Here is a 16,693-nt window from a genome sequence, read left to right as displayed (position 1 = left end):
CCCAGCAGGGCCAGAACAAAATGGTGGCACAATCTCCGCTTACCCTCAGGAAGCCAGCCAGCCTGACCAAACGCCACACCGTCCCTATGTCTCCTCTGGTTCTGCCTGCCTGTAGCTAAGTCTTCTGTGCCCTTGGAGTCTCCAGACCGTTGATTTTAGGTGCATCCTGCTCTTCTGGAACCCCGGCTTCTGTGATCCTCCGCCTGCCCAGGGTCCTCTCACGGCTTCTGAATGACTTCTGTCCTTTGTTAAGGCCTCTTCTGCCTTCTACCTCATAGCAGTGTTATTAGCATAAACTAGAAAATCCTTGGGGATGTGTTCTTGCTGGGTCCTATAAGGGTCAGGTGCTGGGAAATGGATAGGTGGCAACACTGCCACTTAAGCCACAGCAACACTTTTGGCATTTTCTGAGTAGTTTATTGGATGTAAAAGTCTTCTGACTTTTCTGCCCAGGCTGGCTTCAAACAGCGATCCTCTGATCTCAGCCCCCTGAGTAGCTAGGATTACAGGCGTGAGCCACCAGCACTGGGCTGATTTTCTTCTTTCTGTTCTTTTGATACAGGGGCTTGACCTCAGGACCTTTCATTCTTGTTTGGCTTTTTCAGTTAAGGCTGGTACTCTACCACTTGAGCCATACCTCCAATTTCAGCTTTTTGGTAGTTCATTGAAGATCAGAATATCTCAGATTTTCCTGCCCTGGCTGACTTTGAACTGAGATCCTCAGATCTTAGCCTCCTGAGTAGCTAGGATTACAGGTGTGCACCACCAGCACCTGGCTGTTTTTATTACTATGAAGTTACCTTTTTTTGTCTTTAAATATTTGTACAAAGTTAGTTCATGTCAAGATATCAATTTATTGATGCAGTGCATCTTAATTGGTGTTACCCTTTCCAACATTCTTCTCCTCCTTTTTCAAAAGTTCTTGGCTTTTTAAAAATTGTGCTGTCATATACACAACCTAAAATTGATCATTTAAAAAACATATTCAAGGGCTGGGGTTTGTAGTTCAGTGGTAGAGCGCTTGCTCAGCATGTTTGGGGGCTTGGGTTTGTTTTTGTTTTTGTTTTTTTGGGTCCGGTTATGGGGCCTGAACTCTGGGCCTGGACGATGTCCTTCAGCTCTTCAGCTCAAGGCTAGCGCTCTACCACTTGAGCCACAGCGCCACTTCCGGCTTTTTTTCTTTTTGCTTATGTGGTGCTGGGGAATCGAACCCAGGGCCTCATGCATGCAAGGCAAGCGCTCTACCACTGAGCCACCTTCCCAGCCCCCGGAGGCTTGGGTTTGATACCCATCACTCAGTTTTATCACATTGCTGTGCAACCATCACCACTGACCGTCTGTAGAACTTTTCATACTTCCAAACCAAAACTCCAGTCCTACGCAGTTAACTCTCAGTGGTCCCTCCACCCTTCCCCTAACAGCTACTTTCCCATTGTCTCTACACACTTGACCTTCCTTGACCTAATACTTGCTTGGCTCACTTTCTTGGCCTGGTACTCTACCACTTGAACCACACCTGCAGCTCTGCTTTTTGCTGGTTATTTTGAAGATGGAGATTTTTGACCTGGCCAGCCTCCAAACACATTCCATCCAGATCCTAGCCTCATGAGTAACTAAGATTATAGCTTCAAACTTGACCACTCTTGGCACATTATATAAGTAGAATTATGATATGTGTCCTTTCATGTCTTTTTTAAAAGCTTTAATTTTTTTGTTATTATAAAGGTGGTGTATGGAGGGGTTACAATTACATAAGTCAGGCAGAGAGTACATCTTTTGGACAATGTGACCCCTTCCCTTGCTTTCTCCCAGTTTTTTCCCTCCCAACCCTATTCACAAATTACATAGTTCATTTTCAATGTAATGTCTAGTGAATACCACTGTCTTTCTTATTTAGCATTCATCTATACCAAAATGTACTCAAGTTTTATTCCTTTAAGGCAGAATCATCATTTTATCACTTTAAAACATTTAAGTTTGATCATTCATGTACAGTCCTTGTGTGTGTGTGTCTGTGTGTGCGTGTGCGTGTACATGTGCATGTGCAAGCCAGTAGTGGGGCTTAAAATCAGGGCCCAGGAGCTGTCCCTTAGCTTTTTCACTCAAAGTTGGAACTCGACCATTGGAACCACAACTCTACTTCTGGCTTTTCTGATTGTTAATTGAAGATAGTCTCACAGAGCCAGGCACCAATGGCTCATGTGGAATCCTAGCTACTCAGGAGGCTGAGATCTGAGGATAGCGGTTTGAAGCTAATTCCGGACAGGAAAGATGTGAGACTCTTATTATCTCCAATAAATCCCAAAAAAAGACAGAAGTGGAGCTGTGGCTCAAGTGGTAGAGCACTAGCCTTAAGCAAAAGAAGTTCAGGGACAGAGCCCAGGTCCCAAGTTCAAGCCCCAGGGCTGGTTAAAAAAAAAATTCTCTCAGATTTGTCTGCTTGCGCTGGCTTCAAACTATGATCCTCAGATCTCAGCCTCCTGAGTAGCTAGAATTATAGATGTGAGGGGGGAGGGGGGAGGCTGGGAAGGGATGTGAAGGGTAAACCAAAGGAGGAGGCTGCAATGCTTGGTAAGAAATGTACGCATTATCCTGCCCATGTAATTGTAACCCCTCTGTACAGTATGTTCACAAATAAAATTAAATTAAATTTAAAAAAAAGAATTATAGATGTGAGACACTATATCTGACCAGTCATTTAAAAAGATTAAAAGGAGCTAGGAATGTGGCTCAGTGATAGAGTGCTTGCCTAGCATGCATGAAACCCTGGGTTCAATTCCTCAGTACTACACAAACAAAGCCAGAAGTGGCACTGTGGCTCAAGTGGTAGAGCGCTAGCCTTGAGCACAGAGAGGCTCAGGAACAGAGCCCAGGCCCTGAGTTCAAGTCCCAGGACTGGCAAAAAAAAAAAAAAAATTAAAAATTAAGTGTGTCTCATCATAAGTAGAGGTAGAGCTGGAGCTGAATGTGGTCAGTTCTAACTCATGGCTCCCTTCTCTTCTCCCCCATGGATGAATGCAGCACTGGGTATTGGGGGACTACCTGGCTGGGGGAGTGGGGGAAGGGCTGCACTTTCTGGGTGCAAGCTGGTGCAGTTGTTTGGCATGAAGCACGGATGCAGGGTTTCAGGCAGCGGGGGGCGGGGAGGGGTGCACAAGATGCCCGCCTAGCTGTGCACTTCCTCCAGGAAGCCCTGCCTGCCATTTTGCATATTTCTCTGGAGGGACAATCTTGAGTCCTGAGCGTGTGACCACACCTTGTGTTGTCTTTGTCACTACAGAGGACGGAAGGCTCTCTTGATGGAATTTAGGACGTCGAAGGCGGATGCACATCCCTGTCCACGTCCCAAGAAGAACAGATGCTTCCTGTATTTCAAGAGCTCCGTGCACTTATTTATGGGCCTGCCCTGCTCCCACCAAACATAGCAATTCCTCAGGCCAAGCCACCAGTTCTTGACTCCATCCTGCGACGTTCGGGTCAGGCATAAAGAGACACAGAGGGGCTGTTGACTTGCCCACGTGGCCTTCCTTCCAAGTTGGAAGAGCTTTGCAGTGTGGAGTGGCAGAAGCAGCTTCTGGGGATTCGGGCCACTGAGATATTTTGAAACTTGAATATTTTGTCTTGGACAGAGATCAAGAAGTTTTTCATGTGTTCTTTCTATAGAAACTGGTTTTTGTTTTATGGTTGATCACTCCGGTGAACAGCCTGGTCTTGGGGCTAGTTTCTTTGTATGTTTCTTTCTTCTCTTTTGGCCTTTTGAAGGCCTGGAGTTCTGGACAGCATCTTGTTCTTTGAAAATGCACGTCGCTGACCAGCTTTACCCTGGGCCACTCTGACCTCACCCACTATAGATAGGAAAACAGCTGCTTGGAAATAGTCACTCCTACAAGACTCCTTGTTTTTCTTTCTTTCTTTCTCTCTCTCTCTCTCTCTCTCTCTCTCTCTCTCTCTCTCTCTCTCTCTCTCTCTCTCTCTCTCTCTCTCTCTCTCTCTCTCTTGGCTGGTAGTGGGGCTTAAACTCAGGGGTCCTCACATTCTTGCTTAGCTTCTCTGCTCGAGGTTGGCACTCTACCACTTGAGCCACAGCTCCCCTTCTGGCTCGTTGCTGGTTAACTGGAGATAAGAAACACTTGGATTTTTCTGCCTAGGCTGGTTTCAAATCTGGATCCTCAGCTCTCAGCCTCCTAAGTAACTAGGATTACAGGTGAGCTCCACCAGCACCTGTTTTCTATTCCTTTCTTTTCTTCTCCCATGATGAAGGCCAAAAGATGAGAAATGGCTCTCTACAACAAATTGTATTTTTGAATAGAAAAAAAAAAAGAAATGCGTATTTTTCTTACTAATTTTTCTTAATTTATTCCTTGCTGAAGAGATGGTCTCCTGAGGTCTTAGGAGGTTTCCGAGGGGGTTCCGAATATGGAGGGGAAGTGGGCTGTGGCAGATTTGCTGGGGCGTCAGCAATGCTGCTATAGGGTCCTGGGTGGTGTTGTATTAAATAAATTTCATCTTTACTCTTCCTAGATCTGTGTCGTGTCATCTTCTGAGCGACAGGTGACACAGGATTAGAATACATGGAGCCCTCAAAGGCTCCGCAGGAACCCAGACAGAAGAACCAAGCCTCTCTGAGCAGCAGACAGAGCCTTGCTCACACCAAGGGCCCACAGGGCATCTAGTGAAGTCAGGACCAGAGGCTGATATGAGGTTCACACACCAAGCCATTGACATCCATTGGCTGGTACTTTTGGCTTTCCAGTGAGTGGCTTGTCAGATTTAATACAAGAATGAGTTAATTAGTCTCATCTAAGAAATCTAAAATGTCCAGTTCAATTTAGCTTTCAGATAAATAATGTAAATTCTTAGTGTTAGGTCTTGTGTCATGTTTAAGATATACTAAAAATTTTCAAATGTAGCAGACCATTTTACATTTTAGTTGCCAACCCTACTGGTAGGGTACCTTTCCTCTTGCCCCCCCCCCACAAAAAAATGGATCCTTTCTAGTGACTTGGACCTTGCTCCCTGAAGGCTGTCCTTTACCTTACCATTACCCCACAGGGCAGAGACACAGAGAGAGAGATCAGAGAGAGGAAGGATAGAAGGAAGGATGGAAGGAAGGAAGGAAGGAAGGAAGGAAGGAAGGAAGGAAGGAAGGAACGAAGGGAGGGAGGGAGGGAGGGAGGAAGGAACGAAGGGAGGGAGGGAGGGAGAGAAAGAAAGAGGAGAGGGAAAGGGGAAAGGGAAAGAGGAAAAGGGAAGGAGGGAGGGAAAGATGAGGGGATGAAAGCCAGGAGGATTCATTCCTCTCCTCTCTGAGCCCAGCACACACACACTGTTGTATTACAACAATCACATACATTTCCAAGGCATTGTGGCCACAGCCCAGACTGAAAGTAAAAGTCTATCTGGCTGCTAGATGACCTTGCAACCTTCCAGTCTGCCATGTCAGTGATCTGAGCAGTGCGTCCACTCCTCAGTCCCCATCTGCCGCCGAGAGAGGCATTGCCATGGAAATGGCAAAGACCCTGTTGCACTGGAGCATACACATTCAGGGCTACCTCCGCCTGTATTTTGAGCAGGAAACCACACACACAGGGATCTTCTTTAGTTCCTTTAATGGCAAAATAAGTCTTTGCCAGTTGTGAGGTCTGCACTCTGAGCCTGGACACTGTCCCTCAGCTCTTTAGCTTAAGGCAAGCGCCCTATTACTTGAGCCACAGTGCCACTTCCAGCTTTTTCTGCTTATGTGGTGCTGAGGAATAGAACCTAGGGCCTCATGCATGCAAGGCAAGCACTCTACCACTGAGCCACCTTCCCAGCCCCCAAATAAGAAACTCCAAGGCCTGAGGCTTTGCTCAGCAGCTAGAAGAACCCAGTGTCAGCCAGGTACCCATGACTCATGCGTGTCATCCTAGCTACTCAGGGGACTGAGATCTGAGGATTGCTGTTCGAAGCCAACCTGGGCAGAAAAGACCCCATGAGACTCTTGTTTCCAATTAACCACTCAAAAACCAGAAGCGGCACTGTGGCTCAATGGTAGAGCGCTAGCCTTGACCATAAAGAGCCTCAGAGACAGCGCCCAAGTCCTAAGTTCAAGCCCCACCACCACCACCACCACCAGTGACAACAAAAGCCAAAGTCACTCCAAGGGAGGCAGGTTTCCGCTGGAGAAATTTGCTAATGGAAATTTCCTCTGTGTCCTTGTGGTGTGAATAGTACCTGAAGGCCTCACACAGTCGAGTAGCAGAATTTTTATCCTCGTCAGAGGAGCTGCAAGAGGCCAGCCACCCATTTCATGAGCACATACTAATCACCTATCACCCTCATCAATCCACTGAACTCTCCCTGACCTAGCCCTGAGCAGCAGTGTGACTCCAAGGCAACGATCATTGGTTAAAGCAGTGGTTTTCAGCCAAGGCAATTTGGTCTTTTGTTGACCACCGGATAGTGTCTGAAGACACAACTGGGTGAATGTGCTACTGACACATACAAGGTAGAAGCCAAAGATGTTACCAAACATCCTACGCGTATAGACAGTCTCCCACAACAAAGAACCAGCGAACCGGAAGTAGGGATGGCGGCCAGGCTGAGAAAGCCTGCATTGCTTTGCATGCTTTGCAGGCTTGGGCCCATACCACTCCACATTGTCACGTGCGTCAGGTGTTGGGTAGGAAGACCAGAGGACTCGTGTGGCTCCTTCTCTTCTCATCTCAGAGATACAGACAAGTAAAGAATCGGTGGCTCAGTGGTAGAGCGCGTGCCTCGCATACATGAGGTCCTGGGTTGGATGCCAGGTAAGCAGAAAAAGCTGGACGTGGTGCTATGGCTCAAGTGGTAGAGCCCTCACCTTGAGCTAAAGAGCTGAGGGACAGCGCCCAGGCCCAGAGTTCTGGCCCCACGGCCGGCAAAACAAAACAAAACAGAATTACAGCACCGTGACAAGAGTTGTGGTAGAAAACACAGAGAAAACACACAGAAGTACCTGAGAGGACTCCCAATGCATGCTTTGACCGGCCAAGTCCAAGAGGCTATAAGGTCTAAAGGCTTAGAGATAGTCAGGCACTGGTGGCTTATGCCTGTAAACTTAGCTACACAGGAGGCTGAGCAGAAAAGTCAGTGAGACTCTTTTTCTTTTTCTTTTTTCTTTTTTTTTTTTGTCCTGGGGCTTGAACTCAGGGCCTGGTACTGTCCCTGGGCTTCTTTTGCTCAAGGCTAGCACTCTACCACTGAGCCGCATGCCCAGCCCATTGGTGAGACTCTTATCTCCAATTAACCACCTGAAAGAAGTGGAGGTGTAGCTCAAGTGGTACAGCACCAGCCTGAGCAAAAAAGCCAAGTGAGAGCATGAGGCATTGAATTCAGCGCCAAAAACAAAACACAACAACAACAACAACAAAAACCGGCTGGGAAGGTGGCTCAGTGGTAGAGTGCTTGCCTTGAGCTGAAGAACTGAGGGACAGCGCCCAGGCCCAGAGTTCAGGTACTACAACACACACACACACACACACACACACACACACACACACACACACACACACACACACACACACACAAACACACACACACACACAAACTAAACTAAAACTGAAAAAATAAAACCAGTATCAAAGATATGAATACAAGTAGAAGTCAGCGGGTAGGAAAGGTAAACTGAGAAGCATAGGAGCTGAAAGGAGGCAGCCCGGGGGCAGGCATGGTAGCACACACTTATCATCCCAGTACTGGTGTGCACACACTCACACACACACAGCTTTAAATAATTAACAGCTCCCATATTCACCATATGATTTGATGTCAGTTAAAAATTTCATAATAGCAGTTCATGATTTTTAAAAATCAAACTATCAGGGCTGGGGGGAAGGGCTTATGTAGGTCCACACTTGTCTAGTATACTCTCTAATCATCTCTTAGACTATTCCAGAATAGTCTAAGGTAGGAAGTTTATTGGAAAATTTCATAGTCCAAGGTTGTTGTTGTTTTCAGAAATGTCTTTCTATTGGCTGGGAAGGTGGCTTAGTGATAGAGTGCTTGCCTAACATGCATGAAATCTTGGGTTCAATTCCTCAGTACCATAGAATCAGAAAAAGCCGGAAGTGGTGATGTGGCTTAAGTGGTAGAGTGCTAGCCTTGAGCACAGAGAAGCTCCAGGACAGTGCCCGGGACCTACAAAAAAAAAGAAAAAGAAAGAAAGAGACGAAGGAAGGAAGGAAAGAAGGAAGGAAGGAAAGAAGGTCAGAAGGACAGAAAGAAGGAAGGAAGGAAGGAAGGAAAGAAGGAAGGAAGGAAGAAAGAAATGGTCTTTCTACATAGCCCAGTCTTGCTGGAACTCTAGATATTGCTCAGATTGGCCTGAGATTCACCATCTTTCTTTCTCAGATTCCCAAGTGTTGGTAGTACAGGTGCACACTTACCATGCCTAGCAATCCAGATTATTTCTACAGCTGGAATTATTCCTTCATATAGATTGTATAACTCAGTAGGAAATGAGCCTTTATTCCCAAATGAACTTTAACAATAGAAGGGACACATTATCTCCATATTTGGGCTGGATGAAGAATACTGGAAAGCAAATGTAATTCTTTTTTCTTTTTTTTTTTTGGTCCAGTCGTGGGTCCTGAACTCTGGGCCTGGGTGCTGTCCCTCAGCTCTTCAGCTCAAGGCGAGCGCTCTACCACTTGACCCACAGCGCCACTTCCAGCTTTTTTCTTATGTGGTGCTAAGGAAGCGAACCCAGGGCTTCGAGCATTCAGGGCAAGTGCTCTACCACTGAGCCACCTTCCCAGCCCCAAAACTGAATTTTTTTTTTTTTTTTAGTCGGTCATGGGGTTTGAACTCTGGGCTTGGGCGCTGTCCCTCAGCTCTTTAGCTCAAGGCAAGTGCTCTACTGCTTGAGCCACAGCACCACTTCTGGTTTTCTAGCCCTGTAATTCTTAACGGAAAAATATAAGGTATGTTGGAGTAGGAGACTGGCGGTCAGGTGGAGATGTCTCACATCTTAGGATTTCTCTCCTGCAAAAGCAGATATATCCCTTACCCCAATAGTCACAACTGGGAATGCAAAAGAAGGGATAGGTAGCACACATGGTTCTGGACACTGGAAGTCTGAAGTCAGGTATCTGCAATCCTATGCACCCACCCCTGAAAGGTACTGGAGAAGATTTTCTCTTCTTGTTTCTGATGGTTGCTAACTGTCCTTTGTGTTCCTTGGCTTATATCTGCATCACTCCAATCTCTGTCTCTTCTGTGTATCTGTCTGTCTGTCCGTCTTATAAGGACACTAGTCATTGAATTTAGGGCCCGTTCTAATCCAGTATGACCTCATCATTACTAAATACATCTGCAAAGACCCTATTTCAAAATAGGTTCTCATTCTGAGCCTCCAAGTAGACATGAATTTAAGCGGGACCCTATCTAGCACAGTACACGAAAGAATGCACAAGATAAGCTCACATTACAGTGCTGACTTTGTGTTTAAGATACTCGTGTAAATAGTGTGACAGCAACTGGTCTACCTCAGAACAGCACCATCTCCCCAGCTTCAGCTCTTCAGCATTCTCAGTCTGGGGTTCTCTCACTGTGCTTTGCTCCCTTGTGCTTTATGTCTCTGCGTCTCTGAAACATCATTGTGGCCATCCTCAAAGCTCCCTCCTCGCTTTCCCTCTCATTCTTCCTCTGCTTCTTTCTTTCTCTCTCTTTTTTCTCCTCTACTTCATCTTTCCACTTCCACTGCCATTTACTGGGCCGAATAGAACTGAAGTTTACACATTGCTGATACTCCTTTCTGAGTTGTGTATTCCCAATTATTTGTTCTGAAAGCCAACACATGGAGTGTTTTCTATTTTCCTCTATCCTTAAGAAAGATGAAAGATGCTACAATGTTGTTTTCTACATAGAGTTGACCTTTGGTGGGTTATTTTTCCAAGTATTTATTGAATTCATTAGAAAAAAAAAAAAACCACCCCAGTCGCTGCTTTATTTCCTCCTGGTCTAGATGTGCTCGTTTTCCTGGAACTTCTTGGCACAGGCAGGTCTTATTTAGTGCCAGCAACTGTTCCATTCATTTCTGGTACACCAGCACTCCCTCCTCAGGGCCTAGGTAATTGGGGCCAGAATTTAGAGCATGAGGAAATTGCCATATTGGACCTTCTCCAGAGTCTGGCATGAGGTCCTGGGAAAAGGAAAAATGAGTGGGTTTCAGTGTCCTCCAAAGTGAAGACCGAGCCCGAGCCAGAATCCTCTGCTGACTCTAGAAGCAGCCATGCCAGCGCATATTGGTAAAACAGTGTAACCCCCCCTTAGGTGGGTACCGGTAGCGTACACCTGTAATCCTAGCTACTCACAAGGCTGAGATCTGAGGATCGAAGTTCAAAGCCAGGTCAGGTAGGAAAATTTGGGAGACTCTTATCTCCCATTAACCACAAAATGTTGGAAGTGGAGCTGTGGCTCAAGTGGTAGAGCACAAGCCTTGAGCAAAAGAGCTCAGGCACAGTGCCCAGGCTCTGAGTTCAAGCCCAGAACTGGCGTGTGTGTATACACATTCACATTACAACAGGAGTTTCTTTCTTTTTTCTTTTTGGTCATAAAGCTTTCTACCAGTGTGTCAGCAAACCCTGATGGTGACAGCTTTAGCTTTTTTTGTGCTGGTCCTGAGGCTTGAACTAAGGGCCTAGGTGCTGTCCCTGAGCTTTTGTGCTCAAGGCTGTATAGCACTCTACCACTTTGAGACCCAGCTCCACTTCCAGCTTTTTTTTTTTTTTGGTAGTTAATTGGAGAGAAGAGTCTCATGAACTTTCCTACCCGGGCTGGCTTTGAACCATGATCCTCAGATCTGAGCCTCCTGAGTAGCTAGGATGACAGGTGTGAGCCACTGGTACTCAGCCAGCTTTAGCATTTGAGGCTTTGATTATTCAGGAATAACCCTGGAGATGTACACTTGAGGCAGGCTGCTGGTTTCTGGGTCCTCATGGGGAGAATGGACATTAGACCCTGGGTCCTGCAGACCTGGAGTGCCTTCTTTTTTTTGGCCAGTCCTGGGACTTGAATTCAGACCCTGGTCAGTGTCCTTGAGCTTCTTTTGCTCAAGGCTAGCGCTCTACCACTTGAGCCATAGTGCCACTTCTGGCTTTCTCTGTGTAGGTGGTGCTGAGGAATCAAACCCAGGGCTTCCTTCATGCTAGGCAAGCACTCTACCACTGAGCCATGTGCCCAGCCCACAAGGGCCTTCTATGACAGGAGCTCAGCCTTCACGGAGCCACCCATTTCCTGAGGACCTTGAAAGAATGGACTAGAAGGAAGTGAGCAGTGACCATGACCGGAGTCCTTTCCCCAGTTTTCTAGGGAGCTCAGGAACCTACCAGATTCTTGTGCAACCCTAGAGCACCGAGCATTTTCCAGCAGAAAGTGTTCATTTTCCAAACAGCCTGGAGGTGCGTGTGCAGGCTCCAGATTCTGTTTCTTTAACAGGAGTGATGTGGTGTGACTTTGAATCACGCTTTGGGGCTGGTGAGCGGGAATGGTATTTCTGTTGCTCAGCTTACGGCTGATCAACAAGCCGAGTCAATCACTTAGTAGCCTTGTCTTATAGAATTATTATTATTTTTTTATGTGTGGCAGTTCTGGGGTTTGAAGTCAGAGCCTTGAGCTTGCTAGGCAGGTGCTTTACCTCTTGCACCATGCCTCCAGTCCTTTTTTGCCTTACTTATTTTCTCAAGCTGGCCTGGACTTCAGTCTTCCTAACTATGATCTCCTGGGTCCTCTCACAGCCAGAGATCATGTGACAGAACCAGCACCGATGGAAAAAAATGTTCCCTGAGCATGTTCTCTGTGACAGAGTGAGTTCTTTTTTCTTTTCTTTTGTTGGTTGTGGGGCTTCAACTCTGGGCCTGGGTGCTGTCCTTCAGCTCTTCAGCTCAAGGCTAGCACTCTACCACTTGAGCCACAGTGCCATCTGGCTTTTTCTGTTTATATGGTTCTGAGGAATCAAACCCAGGGCCTCATGCATACAAGGCAAGCGCTCTACCACTGAGCCACCTTCCCAGCCCCTGACAGAGTGATTTCTACTTGTTAAACAAACACCAGACAGTCTAGGCACTAGTAGCTCCTATCTGTAATCCTAGCTGTAATCCTTCTTGAGTAGGAAGCTGAGATCTGAGGCTCATGGTTCAAAGCCAGCCTGAGCAGGAAAGTCTGTGAGACTCTTATCACCAATAAACTACTCTGAAGTGGAGCTGTGGCTCAAGTGACAGAGCGCTAGCCTTGAGCTGAAGAGCTCAGAGACAGCGCCCAGGCCCAGACTCAGTCCTCACAACCGACAGAAAACAAAACAAAACAAAAACCCATATTCGTGCTTCTATATCCTCTTATTTCTCTATAATTCACCTATGTAGTTAGAGTTATAATGTGATTAAACATTAGACTCTTAGGCTTTGCAGGTAAAAGAATTCTACTCTTCAACCCTGTCTTTGGTGGGGTTTTTTGTGTTTTTTTTAATTTGTCCAATCTGGAGCCTAATGGATGTTATAGAAGGTTTTCCTCTACCGGATCCCTCCCGGACGGGAGTCCCTGCTGAGAACTTGGGCTTTCTTAGGTCAGACAATGAACACTGTGTCGGTCCACATGCTTCCGTTTAACCTCAGTGCCAAGCAATTTAGAGCCAAATTGCAATTAACAACTGTCAAGTGCCTGTTACCTTGATTCCCTCTTCCTTCAGATGCTATCTCTTCCATGTTGAGTCCCAACTGCTCCAGCCTATATGAAAGATGAAACCCTGTCAGCTGCTTCAGGTGCTTTGAGAAAAAAAAGACATAACGGTAATGAGGATTTTAAGATTATACATTTTAAAAGTAACCACTAAGCTGGGTGCTAGTGGCTCACGCCTGTAATCCTAGCTACTCAGGAGACTGAGATCTAAGGATCATGGTTCAAAGCCAGCCTGGGCAGAAAAGTCCGTGAGACTCTGATCTCCAATAAACCACTAGAAAACTGGAAGTGGTGCTGTGGCTCAAGAGGTAGAGCGCTCACCTTGAGCTGAAGAGCGCAGGGACAGCGCCCAGGCCCAGAGTTCAAGCCCCACGACCAGACCCCAAAAAAAGAAGTCAAGACTTATTTGCCAAAAATAAGTTGGTCATCCCATTACTGAGTGGATTGGCTTGTCTGGAATGGATCAAGTCTACAAGGAGACAAGCCAGGCACCGGTGGCTCATGCCTGTAACCCTAACTACACAGGAGGTTGAGATCCTCAGAGCTCAGACATCCAGGACAGGAAAATCTGTGAGCCTGTGTGTGTGTGCGTGTGCGTGTGTGTGTGTGTGTGTGTGTGTGTGTGTGTGTGTGAATTAATTGTGGGGCTTGAACTCAGGGACTGAGCACTGTCCCTGAGATTGTGTTTTTGCTCAAAGTTAGCGCCCTTCCACACGGCTACTTCCAGTGTTCTGGTGGTTAATTGGAAATATGAGTCTTAGGGACTTTCCTGCCCAGGCTGGCTTTGGGATCCTTAGATCTCAGCTAGGATTACAGGTGTGAGTCACCAGCGCCCAGCCTCTGTGAGCCTCTTATCTCCAATTTACCACCAAAAAGTTAGAAGTGGAGCTAGAGCACCAGCCCTGGGGCGGGGGGGGGGGGGGGGGGGGGAGGACCCAGTGAAAGCACTCAGGCCCGAATTCAAACCCCAGGACCAAAGTAATTAGATTACTTTGTTTAAAAAGCTCCCTCCAGGTTGTCGAGGGACTGTGCAAAGCCAGAGGACATGTGAGGAAAGAGTGTTCTGGGCAGAGGGAACAGCTAATGCAAAGCCTCTGAAATACCGGAGCGAGGAGGCTGGAGGGCTGGAGGGCTGGGGGTGGAGGGAGCGAGGGATGAATGAGAGTCATAGCTGATTATGACATAAAAAAAAAAAAGGTGCTGGGAGCTGGTGGCTCACGCCTGTCATCCTAGCTACTCAGGAGACTAAGATCTGAGGATGGTGGTTCAAAGCCAGCCCAAGCAGGAATGTCCATGAGACTCTTATTCCAATTCACCATCAGAAAACCAGAAGTGGCACTGTGGCTCAAGTGGTAGAGCATTTGCCTGGAGCTGAAGAGCTGAGGGTCAGCGCCCAGGCCCAGAGCTCAAGCCCCACAACTGCCAAAAAGAAGAAAAAGAAGAGGAGGAGGAGGAGGAGGAGGAGGAGGAGGAAGAGGAACCTAATTATAAGTAGATAGCAAACAAATGCCTTCTCCCAAGCCGGCTGCCAAAGTGTGATCTGCAGGCCGGCAGCCGCAGAGCCCCAGTGGTCAGCAGTCTGGTAGAAATGCCGAACTCAGCAACCCCCTCCCCCCACCACCGCCACCACCACCACCGCGCTCCATCTATCTGCCAAGGTCACATCTGGATTCACAGGGGCCCTGGTGACTCATGAGAAGCCTGGCTTGGAAGCCCACCGCAGGGCTTTGTAAATGCACAGACACTTCCAGAATCATCGGCTTCACCCACTGACAGTCTTTTCTGGACTCAAAACAGGTTGCTTACTTTATTGTTTTTTTTCTTTTTATCATTATCTTTAAGGAGTTGTATACAAAGGAGTTGCCATGTAGCAAAGCTGTTTATAAACTATCTTGATCCATGTCAACATTCTTACCCATCTTCTCCTGCCTCCTCCTTCCCTCACGCTGCTTAATTTTGTTTGTTTTTTTTTTACTGCTGATTTTATTTTTTATTGTAAAGATAGTATACAGAGGGTTACAGTTACATGAGCAAGGTAATGAGTACACTTCCTATTGAGCATTGTTACCCCCTCCATTGTTTTCCCCCTACTATCCCTTCCCCCCCTACCTTCCCCGAGGTTCTTTTTTTTTTAATTGTGATTAAGTGATTACATAATTTCCCAAATTTCACAGTATTGTGGAATAATGATGCTCATTTAAAGTCACAAGCTCGATATGTATTGGATTTTTTTTGCCAGTCCTGGGGCCTGAACTCTGGGCTTGGGCGCTGTCCCTGAGCTCTTCTGCTCAAAGCTAGCACTCTACCACTTGAGCCACAGCACCACTTCTGGTTTTTCTGTTTATGTAGTGCTGAGGACTGGAACCCAGGGCCTCATGCATGCAAGGCAAGCGCTCTACCACTGAGCCACCTTCCCAGCCCTGCATTGGATTCTTTTTTTTTTTTTTTTTTGGGTCCGGTCGTGGGGCCTGAACTCTGGGCCTGGGCGCTGTCCCTCAGCTTTTCAGCTCAAGGCTAGCACTCTACCACTTGAGCCACAGCGCCACTTCCGGCTTTTTTCTTTTTGCTTATGTGGTGCTGAGGAATCGAACCCAGGGCCTCAGGCATGCAAGGCAAGCGCTCTACCACTGAGCCACCTTCCCAGCCCCTGCATTGGATTCTTGACTGCGCTCTCCCCCTCCTCTCTTCATTTGTCCACTCCCCTTCCCCTTGACCCCACCCTGCCCCTTTCAAGTACCTGCTTGCTGCCCGGTGAACATCAACTTCTCGTTTCTAAGGAATTACACTATTTGAGATCTCCCTCGAATCTACCATATTTCAGTTAATACATTGGTATATACTTGCATGCCATCCGACGTATTTACTTACAAGTTTAGAAGCTAAATCGAGCTTCCACATATGAGAGAATATGCATTCTTTGTCTCTCTGAGCCTGACTTACTTCACTTAACAATATTTTCCAGGTCTTTCTATTTCTTTACAAATGATATAATATCATTATTTCTAATGTATGAGTACAATCCCATTGTGTATGTATACTATTCATATTTTTCTGATCCATTTGTCCATTGAGGGGCATCTGGGCTGATTCCATGCCTTGGCTATGTGAATAGCAAGCTTTTTCTCAAGGGCTTTTTTTTTTAGGCTAATGGATGGTCAAGGGCGCCCCCTGGTGGCACCATAAACAAATTTTATATTTCTGGGGCATAGATCAAGCATAGAATTAATTGTAGGCTCCAATTAATTATAGTTTTAACAAAATTGATGTGGACTCTTCAAAGATGTCATTGTCAGGGGCTGGGAAGTTGGCTCAGTGGTAGAGCGCTTGCCTTGCATGCCTGAGGCCCTGGGTTCGATTCCTCAGCACCACATAAGCAAAAAGAAAAAAGCCGGAAGTGGCACTGTGACTCAAGTGGTAGAGCGCTAGCTTTGAGCTGAAGAGCTGAGGGACAGTGCCCAGGCCCAGAGTTCAGGCCCCATGACCGGATCCAAAAAAAAAAAAAAAAGATGTCATTGTCAGAAAAGACAAAAACTTGCTCAGGAATTTATCTAGATTAAAGGATGATGAAGGGTGATCCATGCCTCATGCAACATATGATCATGGATTGGATCCCAGACTTCCAAAAAAATAAAAGTCTTCGTTAAAGGACATAATTGGGTCAATTGAGAAAACAGAATATGGAGTAAGTATTGGATAATAACATAGTAGTCATGGGAAATCTCCAGGATAATGTAGAATATTATAATCAAAGCATTATTATATAGAAATATCCTATGTGTACATACAGAGAAAGTAAATGGGAAAAAATGTTATTCACTCAAGAATCTAGGAGAAGGGTAGGGAAGTGTTCATAAGAAAGTGTACTATTTCTTGTAATTTTTCTAAGAGTTTGAAATTTTTCCGATTGGGTGGTGGTGGTTCATGTCTTTAAGCCGGGAGGCTGAGGTCTGAGGATTTAGGTTTCAAGCTAGCCTGGACAGAAAAGTCAGTGACACTCTTA

At 46.4% G+C, this 16,693-nt stretch overlaps 1 protein-coding gene across 2 annotated transcripts in view; it reads left to right on the top strand.

Annotated features, from left to right (window-relative positions):
• The window catches only part of Pecam1 (platelet and endothelial cell adhesion molecule 1), a 44,594-nt gene extending 40,074 nt beyond the window's left edge, over nt 1–4,520 (top strand). For both annotated transcript variants that reach the window (XM_069993086.1, XM_069993087.1), the window contains one exon: nt 3,281–4,520. In XM_069993086.1, the coding sequence (XP_069849187.1) occupies nt 3,281–3,310 (30 nt within the window). In that variant the 3' untranslated portion in view covers nt 3,311–4,520. The remainder of the gene's footprint in view (nt 1–3,280) is intronic.
• Nucleotides 4,521–16,693: the final 12,173 nt, after the last annotated feature.

The sequence above is a fragment of the Dipodomys merriami genome, unplaced genomic scaffold (assembly GCF_024711535.1).
Source record: "Dipodomys merriami isolate MVZ:Mamm:240054 unplaced genomic scaffold, mDipMer1.0.p SCAF_42, whole genome shotgun sequence".
Lineage (NCBI taxonomy): Eukaryota > Metazoa > Chordata > Mammalia > Rodentia > Heteromyidae > Dipodomys > Dipodomys merriami.
The sequence above is the reverse complement of the archived record's forward strand: the minus strand, read 5'-3'. Positions and strand labels throughout refer to the sequence as shown.